This window comes from Oncorhynchus clarkii, chromosome 10, assembly GCF_045791955.1.
Source record: "Oncorhynchus clarkii lewisi isolate Uvic-CL-2024 chromosome 10, UVic_Ocla_1.0, whole genome shotgun sequence".
Lineage (NCBI taxonomy): Eukaryota > Metazoa > Chordata > Actinopteri > Salmoniformes > Salmonidae > Oncorhynchus > Oncorhynchus clarkii.
Window position 1 is genome coordinate 69,309,544 of NC_092156.1, and position 19,960 is coordinate 69,329,503.

General features: G+C 44.5%; 1 protein-coding gene across 1 annotated transcript in view; it reads right to left on the reverse strand.

Moving 5' to 3' along the window:
• Positions 1-19,960, reverse strand: part of LOC139419720 (zeta-sarcoglycan-like) — a 288,649-nt gene that overhangs the window by 29,240 nt on the left and 239,449 nt on the right. Inside the window, exons 5-6 of the mRNA XM_071169707.1 lie at positions 19,325-19,447; positions 13,378-13,450 (exon numbers count right to left, since the gene is read on the reverse strand). Of these exons, the coding sequence (XP_071025808.1) occupies positions 13,378-13,450; positions 19,325-19,447 (196 nt within the window). The remainder of the gene's footprint in view (positions 1-13,377; positions 13,451-19,324; positions 19,448-19,960) is intronic.

The window sequence follows — 19,960 nt, forward strand, 5'->3', positions numbered from 1 at the left end:
TAAAAGTATTGATGAAAACACTTCCCTTAAAGACAAGATAAAAGAGAGGGAGAAAATGAGGACAGCAGGAAAAGAGAGGAAAAGAGGAAAGGAGAGGAAATGAGGAAAGGAGAGGAAAATAGGAAAGGAGAGGAAAGGAGAGGAAAGGAGAGGAAAGGAGAGGAAATGAGGAAATGAGAGGATAGGAGAGGAAAGGAGGAAAAGAGAGGATAGGAGGAAAGGAGAGGATCACTTTTCTTGGAGAGGGACTGAAACGTCAGGCGCTTTTGAGGTGATGTGACATTTCAACAGAGAGAGAGACATGGGGGAGGGAGAAAGAGAGCGAAAGAGAGAGAGATAAAATGGGTAATACGAGCTAGCTCCTCACATTATTCTATCTGTGCTAGATGTGTGAGAGAGACAGAGAAACAGAGAGAGAGATGATGAGGGAGCCGTAACAATGTGACATATTGTTCCACATACAGTGTCATTGCCTCTTTCCCTGGTCTCACGTGGTGGAGGGGAAACGTCCTACATTCTCTCACTCAGCACAAAAAATAAAATGCTGGGTCAGATGTAAGGTATTTGTGACGACAGCACAAGGCCTCTCTCCTCCTCCCAGTGGCAGTAACACATGCAGTCCCAGGCTCAGTCCCAGGCTCAGTCCCAGGCTCAGTCCCAGGTTGAAGTGAAACGACACATAACGTCAGAAAGGCCGCTAGCTAAATCAGTGCAGGCTTCACAAGAAATCAATGGTTCAGGCTTCTGGGGCGCTCAGTCAATCTGGCCCATGCAGCCCACCACTGGAGTGAGTCTATACACTATAGGAGACGATGGATAGGGTGGATATTCTGCTGTGTGAGGCCGGATTCATAGATCCACTTCCAGCTGAAGTGGTTGGTGGGTTAACAGGAGGTATTAAAACCACTCTGAAGCATTATAACTGGGGCCAGTAGGTTTAGGATAGTAAGGATAATCTAGGGTGGATATTCTAGGGTGGATATTCTTCTATGTGAGGCTGGATTGGTATCCCCTCCTATCTGAAGTGGTTGTTTCACTTTCTAAAGTTATCAATAGCATGGCATTAAAACGAGGGTAGGAAGAACTCAGACATTCAGTTAGGAGTCTGCTCATAACTTGAGATCTGTAGCAATTGGAGATTTGCCAGTGTATGCCTGTGAAACTCCAGTTAGGATTTGAGTCAATAACTAGGGCCCGAAGTTACTAACACCATGAACACTACTGCACACTGCCCTATCCCATCTGGACAAGAGGAATATCTATGTAAGAATGCTGTTCATTGACTACAGCTCAGCATTCAACACCATAGTGCCCTCCAATATCATTATTAAGCTGGAGGCCCTTGGTCTCAACCCTGCCCTGTGCAATTGGGTCCTGGACTTTCTGAAGGGCCGTCCCCAGGTGGTGAAGGTAGGAAACAAAATCTCCACTTCGCTGATCCTCAACACTGGGGCCCCACATGGGTGCCTGCTCAGACCCCTACTGTACTCCCGATTCGCCCATGACTGCATGGCCATGCACGCCTCCAACTCAAATCATCAAGTTCGCAAACGTTTGCAGCCGTTTGATTACCAACAACGATGAGACAGCCTACAGGGAGGAGGTGAGGGCCCTCGGAGTGTGGTGTCAGGAAAACAACCTCTCACTCAACGTCAACAAAACAAAGGAGACGACCGTGAACTTAAGAGGGAGCATCCCCCCATCCACATCGACGGGACAGTAGTGGATGTTTTAAGTTCTTCTGCGTACACATCACCGACAAACATAAATGGTCCACACACACAGACAGTGTGGTGAAGGAGCTCCTCTTCAACCTCAGGAAGCTGAAGAAATTTGGCTTGTCACCTAAAACCCTCACAAACTTTTACAAATGCACAATTGAGAGCACCCTGTCAGGCTTTTTCACCGCCTGGTACAGCAACTGTACCGCCCTCAAACGTAAGGCTCGCCTGAGGGTAGTGAGGTCTGCGCAACGCATCACCGGGGGCAAACTACCTGCCCTCCAGGACACCTACAGCACCAGACGTCACAGGAAGGCCAAAAAGATCATCAAGGACAACAACCACCCGAAGGACTGCCTTTTCACCCAGCTACCATCCAGAAGGCGAGGTCAGTACAGGTGCATCGAAGCTGGGACCGAGAGACTGAAAAACAGCTTCTATCTCAAGGCCATCAGACTGTTAAACAGCCATCACTAACACAGAGGCTGCTGCCTACATACAGACTCAAATCAATGGCCACTTTAATAAATGGATCACTAGTCACTTTAAATAATGCCACTTTAATAATGTTTACATATCTTACATTACTCATCTCATATGTATTTGTATATACTGCTCATTCATATATTTATATATATATTCATATATGTACATATTCTTATTCCATCCCTTTACATGTGTGTGTATTAGGTAGTTGTTGTGGAATTGTTGGATTTCTTTTAGATATTACTGCACTGTCAGAACTAGAAGCACACGCCTTTCATTACACTCACATGAACATCTGCTAACCATGTGTATGTGACCAATAAAATGTGATTTGATTTGAGGCCTGTGATATATATATACACAGTGCCTTGTGAAAGTATTCGGCCCCCTTGAACTTTGCGACCTTTTGCCACATTTCAGGCTTCAAACATAAAGATATAAAACTGTATTTTTTTGTGAAGAATCAACAACAAGTGGGACACAATCATGAAGTGGAACGACATTTATTGGATATTTCAAACTTTTTTAACAAATCAAAAACTGAAAAATTGGGCGTGCAAAATTATTCAGCCCCTTTACTTTCAGTGCAGCAAACTCTCTCCAGAAGTTCAGTGAGGATCTCTGAATGATCCAATGTTGACCTAAATGACTAATGATGATAAATACAATCCACCTGTGTGTAATCAAGTCTCCGTATAAATGCACCTGCACTGTGATAGTCTCAGAGGTCCGTTAAAAGCGCAGAGAGCATCATGAAGAACAAGGAACACACCAGGCAGGTCCGAGATACTTTTGTGAAGAAGTTTAAAGCCGGATTTGGATACAAAAAGATTTTCCAAGCTTTAAACATCCCAAGGAGCACTGTGCAAGCAATAATATTGAAATGGAAGGAGTATCAGACCACTGCAAATCTACCAAGACCTGGCCGTCCCTCTAAACTTTCAGCTCATACAAGGAGAAGACTGATCAGAGATGCAGCCAAGAGGCCCATGATCACTCTGGATGAACTGTAGAAATCTACAGCTGAGGTGGGAGACGCTGTCCATAGGACAACAATCATTCGTAAATTGCACAAATCTGGCCTTTATAGAAGAGTGACAAGAAGAAAACCATTTCTTAAAGATATCCATAAAAAGTGTTGTTTAAAGTTTGCCACAAGCCACCTGGGAGACACACCAAACATGTGGAAGAAGGTGCTCTGGTCAGATGAAACCAAAATTGAACTTTTTGGCAACAATGCAAAACGTTATGTTTGGCGTATAAGCAACACAGCTGAACACACCATCCCCACTGTCAAACATGGTGGTGGCAGCATCATGGTTTGGGCCTGCTTTTCTTCAGCAGGGACAGGGAAGATGGTTAAAATTGATGGGAAGATGGATGGAGCCAAATACAGGACCATTCTGGAAGAAAACCTGATGGAGTCTGCAAAAGACCTGAGACTGGGACGGAGATTTGTCTTCCAACAAGACAATGATCCAAAACATAAAGCAAAATCTACAATGGAATGGTTCAAAAATAAACATATCCAGGTGTTAGAATGGCCAAGTCAAAGTCCAGACCTGAATCCAATCGAGAATCTGTGGAAAGAACTGAAAACTGCTGTTCACAAATGCTCTCCATCCAACCTCACTGAGCTCGAGCTGTTTTGCAAGGAGTAATGGGAAAAATGTCAGTCTCTCGATGTGCAAAACTGATAGAGACATACCCCAAGCGACTTACAGCTGTAATCGCAGCAAAAGGTGGCGCTACAAAGTATTAACTTAAGGGGGCTGAATCATTTTGCACGCCCAATTTTTCAGTTTTTGATTTGTTAAAAAAGGTTGAAATATCCAATAAATGTCGTTCCACTTCATGATTGTGTCCCACTTGATGTTGATTCTTCACAAAGAAATACAGTTTTATATCTTTATGTTTGAAGCCTGAAATGTGGCAAAAGGTCGCAAAGTTCAAGGGGGCCGAATACTTTCGCAAGGCACTGTATATATCATTTTTAGTAAGGATTTACTCTCTGTATACAAAAGCTCATGTTACAGAACAACAATATATTATAGGGTGACGATGGCTGCATTTACACAGGCAGCCCAATTCTGACCTTTTGCACAATTATGAGCAAAGGAGCTGATCTGATTGGTCAAAATACCAATTAGTGAAAAAAGATCAGAATTGGAAGGTTTAGATCCGACTCGCAGATCCAGGTGTTGCCAGTAAATCTAACAAAAGCCCCTGAAAGTCCCAGCTGGTGAGTGTTTTCAGAGTGTTAAAAAAAGAAAAATGGTTGAAGACGATAATGATGTTTTGGTTGGAAGTAAAAAAGGGGACAGGTGATTAGACTAAGCCGGAGCTTCTCTCAGTCACTACATCTCTACTGGAAGGCTACTGATGGCTCAATAAGTATCATTTAGATTTTTTTACCAGGAAGGCAGACGGACATCAATATGCCCGGGGCCTCCAAACCGTCTACGCCCGTTGCCGCGGTTACGTCTGGAGGGTGTCGGCAGCTGTTGTGGCCGCTTAGAGAACAGAAGGCGTGTTTCGGCGGTGAGATAGTTTGATAATATCACGTTTTTGGAGGCCGCAAATTTTTTTTCCAGTTTGAGTAAGACTAGGAGAAATGGCCAGAGGGTGTTTCGGTTTGAGACGAAAGAAAACAGAAACTGATACACAGATACACACACAGATTAACTACAAACACGTGTACACACACACACACATGCAAATGTACTGTGTTTAAATTTAACTTATTTCCAATTGCCCCCAGAAGAAGTGTCTAACCAAACATCAAATGAACAACGGTAAACACTGCACTCCATTAGCTGCAGCTTGTTCCAACACATGCTTGAGGAGACTGGGAAACTCCCAGCTGGCTACACACTGTACTGTAAACCCATTTATCTGGGCTGGACCGGACACATACAAACGGACAGTTTTAGAACACAGACAGTCTGCTTCACTCAGCTAAAATCTCCCACTCTGTCTATAAATTCCCCTTTCCAGAAGAGTGGTTCCTGTACAGGAAGAAGGCCCTCTGATGAGCTAGCACTAGGTGGACGTTGGCCGCAGATACAGATCTGGGATCAGTTTCCTCTCTCCACATCAACACCTTAACTGTCCAGTGTTTCCAGATTTCCATGAAATATGACTTATAATTACAATATGAGTTAAATAGTTTTCCTTCCCAAAAGTTAAGTATGTTAAAAAGCAGCTTTTCTATGTTTGAATTGTGTGGGCGTACCCCAACAACAGAATGGTGTGGACGTATACAGGTCATTAAAAATATCCATGACAAGTAAACAGCTGATTGGCCAGCTGAGATTTTTTAAAGTGTTTTTTTAAGTGGGAGTTTTACTTCTAATGTATGCTTTGGCCACAAATACAACTATAGGGGACAAAGGCGTGTCCGATCAACCCCAGGCAAAGGGGTTTTATTGCCACCCCTGGGTGTCCGGAGAACCTGATGGTCCTAAATGGAGTATTACATCAGAGCAAGAAAGAGAGCAGGGCTCTAGCAGTGGTATTCACAGACATTGCCAAGGCATTTGACTCAGTGGCACATGAACACTTAATCTGTGTCCTGAAGGAGAGGGGACTGGATAGCCATATAATCAGACTAATCAAGGACTCCTACGAGGAGGTGTGCACGAGAATAAAGGTGAAGGAAGGAACCAATCACCAATCGAAATGAAAGTGGGAGTGAAACAGGGAGACCCAATGTCGCCCCTCCTCTTCAACATTGCGGTGGACCCTATGATTCACAAGCTCGAGCGCATGGGAGAGGGCTACAGGTTTGGGGGAGTAAGGTGACTACACTAGCATTCGCTGATGACTTGGTGCTTATGAGCAGCTCTTTGGGGCGGGCATGCAACATAACATCCAAATATTGGAACATTTCTGTCAACTTTCTGGCCTGCGCGTGCAGCCAAAAAAGTGCCATGGGGTCATGGTGAGACGCGGGGGTGGAGCATTCACAGTCAATAACTGTCAGGCATGGACAATCGAAGGGGAAAAGCTACACCGGATTGACCCAGATAAATCAGAAAAATATCTGGGCATGAAAGTGAACCCCTGGCTGGGGATTTCAAAGCCGGATTTGAGAGAACAAATCCTCGAGTGGGTCAGCGGAATCAATCAAGCGCCACTACAACCCAGCCAAAGAGTAAGCGTACTAAACGCATATGCAGTCCCCCGAGTGATATATACGGTAAACCACGGGGACATCGGGACAGTCGAACTAACTATCCTAGATGGGATAGTTAAAACAGCAGTGAGAAAGTGGCTGCACCTACCTCGATCAACCTGTGACGGCCTGATCTATGCAGGAACAAACACGGCAGCTTAGGCATTGTGAAGTTGGCAAACATCATACCAGCAATCCAGGAGCGAAGGTTACTTAACCTGTCATTGTCGTCAGACCCACTGACGAGGACGGTAACGGGATACACAACGCCACAGGAGGAATTTTCTAAACTGTGGATACGGGCAGTGGGAGTCCCGGAGCAAACTCCGAACCTGGGAGAAAGCCTAGATGCTATGATGCCAGTCGGGGAAGATGGCTCAAGCACAAAGGGAGCAGAGGTGGAGACAAAAAAGCACAAGCAGCTGTGCAACAACCCCTCTAACTGGAGGTCGAAAGGATTGGAGGATTGGGAGGCGCTGCCAAGCCAAGGAAATGGAACTGGCAGGTTCCACCAAGACAAGATCAGCTACAGCTGGCTCGCAGATCCAGCAGCGGTGTGATTTAAACAGCGACACTATGTAGCTGCACTTAAACTGAGGGCAAACGTATATCCTGCAAGGGAGACATTGGCTCGCGGGCGGAACAAAGTGGAAGCCGTATGCAGAAGGTTGGAAACAATATCACACATACTAGGGCAATGCCCGGCAGTGAAGGCAGCCAGGCTGAGAAGGCAGCCAGGCTGAGAAGGCAGCCAGGCTGAGAAGGCACACTATTTGCCGAGGAAGCAGCGAAGGTGGGGTGGAAAGCTCTCCATCTGCTATAAGAGACCTGGGTGTCCAGCCTGCTCTAAAACTAACATGTCAGCAACCAGGCCACAGAGCATCATAACCTCTGGGTTCACAATGACACGGCTATATACAGAGGCTGGTACACGCATACACACCAAATTATTTACATAACCCAACTCTGTTCAGGCCTTTTCCTATGCCTGTAATGCCTATTTCAGCGTAACTAATTAATGGTTAACGGAAGAGAATGTTAGAGAACGTCCTTGTTGCTCAATGTCCCAGTAAATCTGCCTGATAATGAATAAAAGGCGCTTTGGTTTTTGTCATAAAAGACCCAGATGGTTGTTCCTGTACATAGCCCACATACTAAAGAAATTCAGCACCGGCTGCGTTGACCTTAGCCAAGGATTTTCATTAACTTCCAACCCACCTGATCCGATGGACATTATTATTAAAATGGGCCACAAGAGTGAAGCGAATCGTCAAGCTTCCCACAGAACCAACTTCCGTTTTGAGCCAAACCTCCATGAAACGTTTCCTTACTTTCAGTCAAACTTGCGAAAAACTTTCCTAAAGAGACAAGTTCACTTCAGAGAAACTTTCCTAAAGAGCCACGTTCACTTCAGAGAAACTTTCCCAAAGAGACAAGTTCACTTCAGAGAAACTTTCCCAAAGAGACAAGTTCACTTCAGAGAAACTTTCCCAAAGAGCCACGATCACTTCAGAGAAACTTTCCCAAAGAGCCAAGTTCACTTCAGAGAAACTTTCCCAAAAAAACAAGTTCACTTCACAGACACTTTCCCAAAGAGCCAACTTAAAACTTTGCTTCATGAGCATCACTGTACTGCACTGTGGCTTTGGAGGGAAGGGGGATATGTGGGGAAGATCTCTCCCAAAGCCCTTGACTGTGAGTGGGGTTGGAGTCCCTTTGACCGGGGGTAGGGTGGTAGAGTTGTAAGGGGGTACAGAGAGGGAAGAGCAGGATATCGACTGGACCTGTTCCTCTGTAGTTCTTTGGATGAGGCTTTAATTGAGTCTGGACCTCTGTGAACTCTATGGCTTCATCCCAAATGGACCCTATTCCTTATATAGTGCACAACTTTTGAATAGGGCCCATAGGGCTCCGGTCAAAAGTAGTGCACTATTTAGGGAAAAGGGTGTCATTTGGGACGTAGGCTATGTGTCGACGTCCAACAGCTTGATCAATGCGCATCTGATTATGGAGCCAGTGTTAGCTAGTGGAATTAGCTGATTGCTGATGACACACACTCTCTGTCTTCTGACTCTTGTTTGAGATTTTGTTCTCTTTAATCAAACTCCTGTCTCTCTACTCTCTCTCTCTTCTTTCACCTTCTGTCTCTCTACTCTCTCTCTCTTCTTTCACCGTCTGTCTCTCTACTGTCTCTCTCTTCTTTTACCGTCTGTCTCTCTACTGTCTCTCTCTTCTTTTACCGTCTGTCTCTCTACTGTCTCTCTCTTCTTTCACCTTCTGTCTCTACGGTCTCTCTCTCTCTCTCTTCTTTCATCTTCTGTCTCTACGGTCCCTCTCTCTCTCTCTCCTTTTATCTTCTTTCTCTCTCTCTCTTATTTTACCCTGTCTCTCTCTCTCTCTCTCTCTCTTCTTTCACCTTCTGTCTCTACGGTCTCTCTCTCTTCTTTTACCGCCTGTCTCTCTCTCTCTCTTCTTTTACCTTTTACCTTTTGTCTCTCTCTCTCTCTTCTTTTACCTTCTGTCTCTCTCTCTCTCTTCTTTTACCTTCTCTCTCTCTCTTCTTTTACCTTCTCTCTCTCCCTTCTTTTACCTTCTGTCGCTACTGTCTTTCTCTCTCTCTTCTTTGATGTCTGTCTCTCTACGGTCTCTCTCTCTCTTCTTTTCCCTTCTGTCGCTACTGTCTTTCTCTCTCTCTCTCATCTTTGACGTCTGTCTCTCTATGGTCTCTCTCTCTCCCTTCTTTTACCTTCTGTCGCTACTGTCTCTCTCTCTCTTCTTTTACCGTTGATCTCTACTTTCTCGCTCTCTCTCTCTCTCTCTCTCTCTCTTCTTTTCACAAACCACAGAGGACAATAGACACAAACCACAGAGGACAATAGACACAAACCACAGAGGACAAATAGACACAAACCACAGAGGACAATAGACACAAACCACAGAGGACAAATAGACACAAACCACAGAGGACAAATAGACACAAACCACAGAGGACAAAAGACACAAACCACAGAGGACAATAGACACAAACCACAGAGGACAATAGACACAAACCACAGAGGACAATAGACACAAACCACAGAGGACAATAGACACAAACCACAGAGGACAAATAGACACAAACCACAGAGGACAAATAGACACAAACCACAGAGGACAAATAGACACAAACCACAGAGGACAATAGACACAAACCACAGAGGACAATAGACACAAACCACAGAGGACAAATAGACACAAACCACAGAGGACAATAGACACAAACCACAGAGGACAATAGACACAAACCACAGAGGACAATAGACACAAACCACAGAGGACAATAGACACAAACCACAGAGGACAATAGACACAAACCACAGAGGACAATAGACACAAACCACAGAGGACAATAGACACAAACCACAGAGGACAATAGACACAAACCACAGAGGACAATAGACACAAACCACAGAGGACAATAGACACAAACCACAGAGGACAATAGACACAAACCACAGAGGACAATAAACACAAACCACAGAGGACAATAGACACAATCCACAGAGGACAAATAGACACAATCCACAGAGGACAATAGACACAAACCACAGAGGACAATAGACACAAACCACAGAGGACAAATAGACACAAACCACAGAGGACAATAGACACAAACCACACTTACACTACTTTTCTGTAGTTAATATGTGATGTAGGAGAAATAATTTGGGGTTAGGTGGGACCAATATGCAAAAGTTTCAACAGGGCATTCTAGGAACAGGGTCCGGGGTTAATCGAAAGGACTTTATCCCCGTTTTCCTGGGGTCCCCGTCAAGCAAACTGTGTCCAAACTTCTAAAAGAGTCTATAACTATTGGCGTGTCTATCCTGCTGCGTAGGCTTGTCTGCTTCCCAAATGACACACCATTCCCCTTAGTGCATTACCAGGACTCTAGAGCTCATAGGACTCTGGTCAAAAGTAGTGCAATTAATAGGGAGTAGGGTGCCATTTGGGATGTATTCTATGTTCATTTGTATTTTAGAGGGTTACACCATAACATACATCATTAGCCTCAAATAGACTCCATCAAGTCATTACACGTTTCATTTACTTTAACTGCAAAATCAGGGGACTTTTATAGAGAAAGGGGGAAGAGAATGAAAGAAGGGGGGGGGGGGGGGGGGGCAAACGACCTCGGCCAAAAAGAGGATTTGATCAAAAAAAGAAAAGTAAAAAAGTGATACCAAATCCAGAAACAGAGGAAGAAGCCCTGGTCCAGATAATTATCAGCGATTCACCTCCATCGCCTGTTAAGTAGGAGTCCTAATGAACACACTTATATTAAACAACTATAAAAAGGTGGGGATATGAACTTGATTCATTTCTATGTTTCCATTCTGCCGAACAATTAATGAGTGAGAGACGAGGGAGTGAAATATGTAAAGCGTGTAATACCGAATTAACCCCCGACGCAGAGCGGACAGAAAGGCCACGGCCGGTCAGTCAAAAATGCCTCACATTTCAGTTCACTCAGAGGTAAGGGATGAGATGAGAGTGCCACTCTGAAATTATTAATATGTGTCATGCATTCTGTGTGTGTGCGCATGTGTGTGTGTGTGTCAGAGAGAGAGTGAGAGAGTGAGAGTAAGACCGAGAGAGAGAGAGCTCCTGTGAAATGGGGGTCTGTTTCATTATGTCCATGCTTGGTGAGGAGAACAGCGTGTCCTGTGTTCAAATGTGTGTGCGCACGCGCGTGTCTGTGTGTGCACACGCTCGTGTGTGTGTGTGTGTGTGTGTGTGTGTGTGTGTGTGTGTGTGTAGGGCAACTACCCGGTGTATTGTGGTTTTAGACGGAGAGAAATCAGGAGAAATTCAAAAGAGACTTCCCCAACCAATACCTATATTACAGACAGAGGAAGAGGCCCAAAAGGCATCCTATTCCCTATAGCAAGTAGTGCACTATGTAGGGAATAGGGTGCCATTTGGGTTGCTGCCAGAGAAGGTATAACAATATGATACATAAAACACACCCCTCCCTCCCACTATCTTTATCCCTCCCTCCCTCCCTCTTTCCCCCTCCCTCTCTCTCTCTCCCTCTTTCCCCCTCCCTCTCTCTCTCCCCTTCTCTTTCCCCCTCCCTCTCTCTCTCCCCTTCTCTTTCCCCCTCTCTCTCTCTCTCTCTCCCCTTCTCTTTCCCCGTCTCTATCTCCCTCTCCCTACATCAGTCCCTCCTTCCCTCCACTCCTCCACCCCAATCCATGCTCATCAGTCCCTTTCTCTCCCCAGAACTTAATCTGCCCTGACAATATACAAATGAGCCTTCCACATTTGAAAAAAAACAGTTCATAGGTGACTGGAAGCTGCCCATTAGCTCTCCATCATACCCGTCTGTCTCTCTCCGCTAATCCACACATTTATATACTGCGCTGTATGCTAACGCTAGCGCTATGCTAGCCTGTCTGTCAGTCTCTCTGCCAATCCACTCATGTACTTACCGCTATGCTAGCTAGCCCGCAGGGCCCTTAGGCTATCGTTTTAAAGGATTATTGTTATGACGCACAATACAGACACTGATACGGAGCTGCTTGACTCTTCAATAAAGAGGATGTAAGTGTTATGGCCGGCAGTCAATGCGGCTGTCGGGCCAATGAGGCGAAAGGTATATAAATCCGTGAGATTTGATTGGCTGATGAGAGACCAGCGATCAAATACCTCTGCCATCAAACTGTGTTGAATGGATTCACAATAAGAGTACAGAGCTGTATTGAATTAAGAGGAGAATGACATGTTCACTTGCTATTGAAGTCTGTACCCAGACGGCGGCGTGAGGCGAGACACCCCCAAGGCAACATCCAGGCCCACTGGCATCAACATTGTCAGTTGAAAACAATAGAAACCAAACTCTTTTTAGGCAAAGCCCACCTGTACAACAGTAGGGGAAACACTGTGTATGCCTTTCCTCTTGTCACTTTCTCAAGGATCACTTCTGCCTTCTATACAATAACAAAATAGACATCAAATGAGATATCTGATCCTGGATCATTTTAGATCGGAGTGATTACATGGAAATGGGGATTGCTGATTATAGTTCTGATCGAGGATCAGGTCCCCCTTCTCCATGTAATGTTATTCATGACGATCTGAAAGACAAAACTGATCCTAGAAACTCCACTCTGAGACCAGAGGAGGCTGCTGAGGGGAGGACGGATCATAATAATGGCTGGAACAGAGTGAATGGAATCATCAAACTATCTGTTTGATATGTTGGATACCATTTCACTTGTTCTGCTCCGGTCATTACCATGAGCCCGTCCTCCCCAATTAAGGTGCCACCAACCTCCTGTGGCTGAGACACTTTATGAATACAGACCCTGGTTCATTCTATCTATCAGCCATTGACTGAGAGGGCCAATGCAGTGTGCCCTCGCTGACACTGTATACAGCATCTCATCTGATCCTTACCTGGGTTTCATGTAGATGACTGGAGAGTGTATGGAGGAGCAGCCTGGCCAGGACCGCCCTCTTAAAGAGCTGTATAACTGCACTGCACTACAGTCTCTACTGTACGCTCACATCAGGATGACCACGCCGCCAAGGCCGACGGGTTTTATAAAGTCAAGTCAAGGGCTCTCAAAACACTACTGGAATAAACAGGTATGGACACACACATAACACACACACACACACATAACACACACACATAACACACACACACTCTCCCTTTCTTTTAATGACTTTGGGGTATCTTCAAAGTAACAGTAAATGAGTGAGTCAGTGTGTGTGTGTGTGTGTGTGTGTGTGTGTGAGTGTGTGTGTCCAGCCATCTGTGTGCTGTGTGTGTGTGTGTGTGTGTGTGTGTGTGTGTGTGTGTGTGTGTGTGTGTGTGTGTGTGTGTGTGTGTGTGTGTGTGCGTGTGTTTGTGTGTGTGTGTGTGTGTGTGTGTGTCCATCCATCTCCATGTGTGTGTCCATTTGTGTGTGTGTGTGTGTGTGCGTGTGATTCCAGAATGCTTACTTGAGATCCTGGAAAGGTTCTGCTCTGATGTGGGATGTCTCCACTGAATGTCCGAAGACGACACCTTCGTTCCCTGAGAAAGACAATAGAAAGACAACAGAATAACAATATGAAGACAATAGAAAGACAATAGAATAACAATATGAGGACAATAGAAAGACAATAGAAGAACAATAGAATAACAATATGAGGACAATAGAAAGACAATAGAAGAACAATATGAGGACAATAGAAAGACAATAGAATAACAATATGAGGACAATAGAAAGACAATAGAAGAACAATAGAATAACAATATGAGGACAATAGAAAGACAATAGAAGAACAATAGAATAACAATATGAGGACAATAGAAAGACAACAGAAGGACTGTATGGGGACAATAGAAGGATAATAGTTGTACAATATAAGGACAATAGAAGAACAGTATGAGGACAATAGAATGACAATAGTAGTACAATAGAAGCCATAGAAGGACAATATTCGTACACTAGAAGGACAATAGGGCAAAAGAACACAGACACTGGACAGAGGAACTCTGCCTAGAAGGCCAGCATCCCGGAGTCGCCTCTTCACTGTTGACGTTGAGACTGGTGTTTTGCGGGAACTATTTAATGAAGCTGCCAGTTGAGGACTTGTGAGGCGTCTGTTTCTTAAACTAGACACTCTAATTATGAAATAACACATATGGAATCATGTGGTAACCAAAAAAGTGTCAAACAAATCATTAAAAAAAAGTATTTATTTCACCTTCAATTAACCAGGTAGGCTAGTTGAAAACAAGTTCTCATTTACAACTGCGACCTGGCCAAGATAAAGCAAAGCAGTGAGACAAAAACAACAACACAGAGTTACACATGGAATAAACAAACATACAGTCACTAACACAATAGAAACGTATATATACACAATGTGTGCAAATGAGGTAAGATAAGGCAATAAATAGGCCATAGTGGCGAAATAATGACAATTTAGCAATTAAACACTGGAGTGATAGATGTGCAAATGATGAATGTGCAAGTAGAGATACTGGGGTGCAAAGGAGCAAAATAAAATAACAGTATGGGGATGAGGTAGTTGGATGGGCTGTTTACAGATGGGCTATGTACAGGTGTAGTGATCTGTGAGCTGCTCTGACAGCTGGTGCTTAAAGTTAGAGAGGGAGATATGAGTCTCAAGCTTCAGTGATTTTTGCAATTCGTTCCAGTCATTGGCAGCAGAGAACTGGAAGGAGAGGCGGCCGAAGGAGGAATTGGCTTTGGGGGTGACCAGTGAAATATACCTGCAGGAGCGCGTGCTACGGGTGGGTGCTGCTATGGTGAACAGTGAGCTGAGATAAGTCAGGGCTTTACCTAGCAAAGACTTATAGATGACCTGGAGCCAGTGGGTTTGGTGACAAATATGAAGCGAGGGCCAGCCAACGAGAGCATACAGGTCGCAGTGGTGGGTAGTATATGGGGCTTTGGTGTCAAAACGGATGGCACTGTGATAGACTGCATCCAATTTGCTGAGTAGAGTGTTGGAGGCTATTTTGTAAATGACATCGCCGAAGTCAAGGACCAGTAGGATAGTCAGATTTACGACGGAATGTTTGGCAGCATGAGTGAAGGATACATATTTTATATTTAATATTCTTCAAAGTAGCCACCCTTTGCCTCGATGGCAGCTTTGCACACTCTTTGCATTCTCTCAATGAGCTTCATAAGGTAGTCACATGGAATGCATTCCAATTAACAGGTGTGGCCTTCTTAAAAGTTCATTTGTGGAATTTCTTTCCTGCTTAATGCGTTTGAGCCAATCAGTTGTGTAGTGACAAGGTAGGGGTGGTATACAGAAGACAGCCCTATTTAGTAAAATACCAAGTCCATATTATGGCAAGAACAGCTCAAATAAGCAAAGAAAAACGACAATCTATCATTACTTTAAGACATGAAGGTCCGTCAAAGCGTAACATGTCAAGAACTTTAAAAATGCAGTCGCAAAAACCATCAAGCGCCATGATGAAACTGGCTCTCATGAGGACCGCCACAGGAAAGGAAGACCCAGAGTTATCTCTGCTGCAGAGGATACGTTCATTAGAGTTAACTACCCAAATAAATGCTTCACAGAGTTCAAGTAACAGACACATCTCAACATCAACTGTTCATAGGAGACTGCATGAATCAGGCCTTCATGGTCGAATTGCTGCAAAGAAACCACTACTAAAGGACATCAATCAGAAGAAGAGACTTGCTTGGGCACGAGCAATGGACATTAGACCGGTGGAAATCTGTCCCTTGGTCTGATGAGTCCAAATTTGAGATTTTGGTTCCCACCGCTGTGTCTTTGTGACGCAGAGTAGATGAATGGATGACCCATGCATGTGCTGTTCCCACCGTGAAGCATGGAGGAGGAGGTGTGATGGTGTGGGGGTGCTTTGCTTGTGACACTGTCAGTGATTTATTTAGAATTCAAGGCACACTTAATCAGCATGGCTGCCACAGCATTCTGCAGTGATACGCCATCCCATTTGGTTAGAGCTTAGTGGGACTATCATTTGTTTTTCAACAGGACAATGACCCAACACACCTCGAGGCTGTGTAAGGGCTATTTTACCAAGAAGGAGAGTGATGGAGTGCTACATCAGATGACCTGGCCTCCACAATCACCTGACCTCAACCAAATTGAAATGGTTTGGGATGAGTCGGACGGCAGACTGAAGGAAAAGCAGCCAACAAGTGCTTAGCATATGTGGGAAATCCTTCAAGACTGTTGGAAAAGCATTCCAGGTGAAGCTGGTTGAGAGAATGCCAAGGGTGTCCAAAGCTGTCATCAAGCCAAAGGGTGGCTACTTTGAAGAATATAAATACATTTTTTTAAACACTTTTTGGGTTACTACATGATTCCATATGTGTTAGTTCATAGTTTTGATGTCTTCACTATTATTCTACAGTGTAAAAAACAAAGTAAAACTGTTGAATGAGTAAGTGTGTCTAAACTTTTGACCGGTACTGTATATAATGTAATTCAAGCCAGCTACGGTCCTGATTAGCCAGTCCTGTGTAAGATGACACTGATGATGAGAAGTCCTGTGATATTACAATATTCATGTGTGTGATACTGACACCACGTCTCAAATGTGTGATGTGAGAATTGTCCATTTCGAAAGGTACACGCTGAGTAGACAAAACGTTATGAAGACCTTAATATTGAGTTGCCTTAAAGACCTCAGAACAGCCTCAATTCGTTGGGGTTATGGACTCTACAAGGTGTCGAAAGCATTCCACATGGACTCCAACGCTTCACACCGCTGTGTCAAGTTGTCTGGATGTCATTTAGGTGGTGGACCATTATTGATCCCCACAGGAAACTGTTGAGCATAAAGAAACCCAGCAGCGTTGCAGTTCTCCTCCTACAATAACCCGTTCAAAGGCACTTCAATCTGTTGTCTTGCCCGTTCACCCTCTGAATTTCACACATAGACAATCCACGTCTCAATTGTCTCAAGGCTAAAAAAATCCTTCTTTAACTGTCTCCTCCCCTTCAGTGACATCAATACTGTTCCTAATGTTTTGTCCACCCAGTGTATGTTAGAAGTTAGAACAGGTGTAAAACAGTACAGTGGAATTCTTAACTTGAGAGCTCTTTCCCAACAATGCAGATGATAATAGAAAATAGAATAGAAACATGTATCCAAAAATAACATCAGTCTAAGTAGCCCATGTTAGAACACATGGCAATGACATCATATCTCCCCACACTAAACAGAGATAGTATGAGTGATGTTCTTGCAAGGAGCACATACAGAAACATCCGTTTCTTCCCTCCATCCCTCCCACCAACCCTCCCTCCTTCCTCCAACCCTCCCTCCTTCCTCCAACCCTCCCTCCTTCCTCCAACCCTCCCTCCTTCCTCCAACCCTCCCTCCTTCCTCCAAACCTCCCTCCCTCCTCCAACCCTCCCTCCTTCCTCCAACCCTCCCTCCTTCCTCCAACCCTCCCTCCTTCCTCCAACCCTCCCTCCTTCATCCATGCTTCCATTCTCCGGACGTGAGCGACGAAAGCCAACATCAATCACCTTGCAGACCTCCGCCACTTTCTCTCCCTCCATCTCTCACTCTCACCCCCCCCCCCTTTCTTTCTTTCCTGGCTTTGTAATGGACAGATCTTTCCAATTACAGAAGGGAAAAGGAGGAGGACGGAGGAGGGGTGTCTGTTCGCCCACGACCCCCGACTGCTTCCACTTGACCTCCCCGCCGCCTCGTTTACCGGGAGAGACCACCGCGCCAGGAAAGCAAACAGAGATAGGCATGTGCTTTTTCTCTCTTAATCTTTTCTCTCTCTCTCTCTCTCCTTTTTTCCCTACCTCTCTCTCTTAATTGTCTCTTCCGTCCCTCTCTCTCTCAGTCCCTGTCTCTCTATCTAATGCTGATGTCTGCATGTAGGCCACACACAACAACTGTCTGAGTTCTGCTCAACCCACTCACTAGCAGTCGCTGTGCATTGCTGCACACAGGCCCTTAGCACCATCACAATCTATCTGGTTGCTATGGGAGCACTGACCTGTGAATGGAGCCTTTTAGACTGGGTAAATCCACCCAACTGACCCGCATTTAACATATAACTTGTACCTACAACTGCTTCAAACCCAACCTCAGTCCCGCAAGATTATTTTAGGCGTATGTGACACAGCTCACTTGCCAGGCATGGACTCAACAATTCTGCTCCCTATAGGCAATATCAGAACGCTCAAACATACCCTAAGGAATAGGTTAAATCATCAGAGATTCTCACATGGCCCGTTATATTAGGCTGTCGGTACTGCTCTGCCACATCAGCAAATAGTCTAGAAGTAGTTTGAAGAGAGCAGATTCTGAGAGACTTGCACTTTCTCTTGAGCTACGTTTTATAGCCTACCTTTTAGGAGTGGGACGATTTTCAGACCGAGACAAATATGGGCGATCAATATTTATTTCTAACCAAATGTAGTAACCCATAGCCTAATCCTATTTAGGAAGTACATTTCCTTGGAAGGATAACGTGCCACGTGTTTCTCCGCCCATGTACAGACTATAGCCTACTCTATTTAATAGAGACGACACGCGTACCTGATCTCACGCGTATGGCTACTGAACCTGAAGCAGCAGGACTGATGAGGAGACTTTCTCTTTCTCTTGAGCTACGTTCTGCATACGTGATATAGCTTATCCTTTGGGAGGATGATTTGCTGGCAGAGACAAATAAATGGGTAATGGTTGGTTGGTTGAGCGCCCTGCACTTCTTTCCGTTATCAATAATGATTTACATACATTGTAGTAAAATATAGTCTAATCATATTTGATTTAATTTCCTTGAAAAGATAACTACCACTTGGTTCTCCGTTTATGCATAGGCAGTCTACTCTATATATACATTATTTGTGGGTAACGATTGAATTAAAATGGCCAAAAATTGGCAAAAGAAAATATCTTCTCTTTGAAGAGAGCAATTTCTCAAGCAAGAATTTAGCTAGGATTGTCTGGGAGTGGTCTGAGTGGGGAGGGGGAATCTGAAAACCATCTGTTATTGTCAGAGAGGTAACTAATGTACAACATATATATAAAACACAGGACTGCACTGGGTTTTTAATAACAATCATTTGGGGGGTGCTTATATTTGTCCTAGTACAAACATGTACAAGTGTGTAGTAGTATTTATGTGTGAATTTGAAATGTGTTTTTTGGATATCCCAACTCCCCCTCAGAGTGAGGTCCCAGACAGGGTCTGCCTCAACAGCGAGCAATTAAGGTAAAGTGCCTCGCTCAAGGGCACATCAACAGATTGATCACGTTGTCAGCTCGGGGATTCAAACTAGTGACCTTTCGGCTACTGGCCAAACGTTCTAATCGCTAGGCTACCTGTCACCCTAGAGGCTACCTGCTGCTCTCCGCCTGTGTGTTTGTGTCTGCATGCATGCGTATATGCGTTACCTGTCACCCTCAGTTTCTCAGTGCCGATGCTGATCTCCTTCTCGTCAGCGGAGAAGAGCACCCGCTCCCCGTCAGGACTCCTCACCTCGAACCTCTGACACTGGGCCTCCACCATCTCCGAGCCTGGAGAGAGTGCAGGAGAGAAAGAGAATTAGACTTAAAAATCCCCTTTGTTGGGTCAATGTCATACAAAACACAAACACATTACAAACCATCACATATCACACCTCACCTCCATTGCAGGTGTTTACCTGAGGGCTAAGATGCAATGGTTTTTGAAGAGAGAATAAGGGCAGTTGAGAGAGAGAGAGTTCTAACTATTTGCACATCATTGTAACACAGTACATAGCCATAATGACATTTGAAATGTGTCTCTTCCTTTGAAACTTGTGAGTGTAATGTTTACTGTTCATTTGTGACTGTGTCACGCCCTGACCATAGTTTACTTTGTATTTTCTATGTTTTGATTGGTCAGGGTGTGATCTGAGTGGGTATTCTATGTTTCATGTCTTGTTTGTCTATTTCTATGTTCAGCCTGATATGGTTCTCAGTCAGAGGCAGGTGTTCGTCATTGTCTCTGATTGGGAACCATATTTAGGTAGCCTGGGTTTCACTGTGTGTTTGTGGGTGATTGTT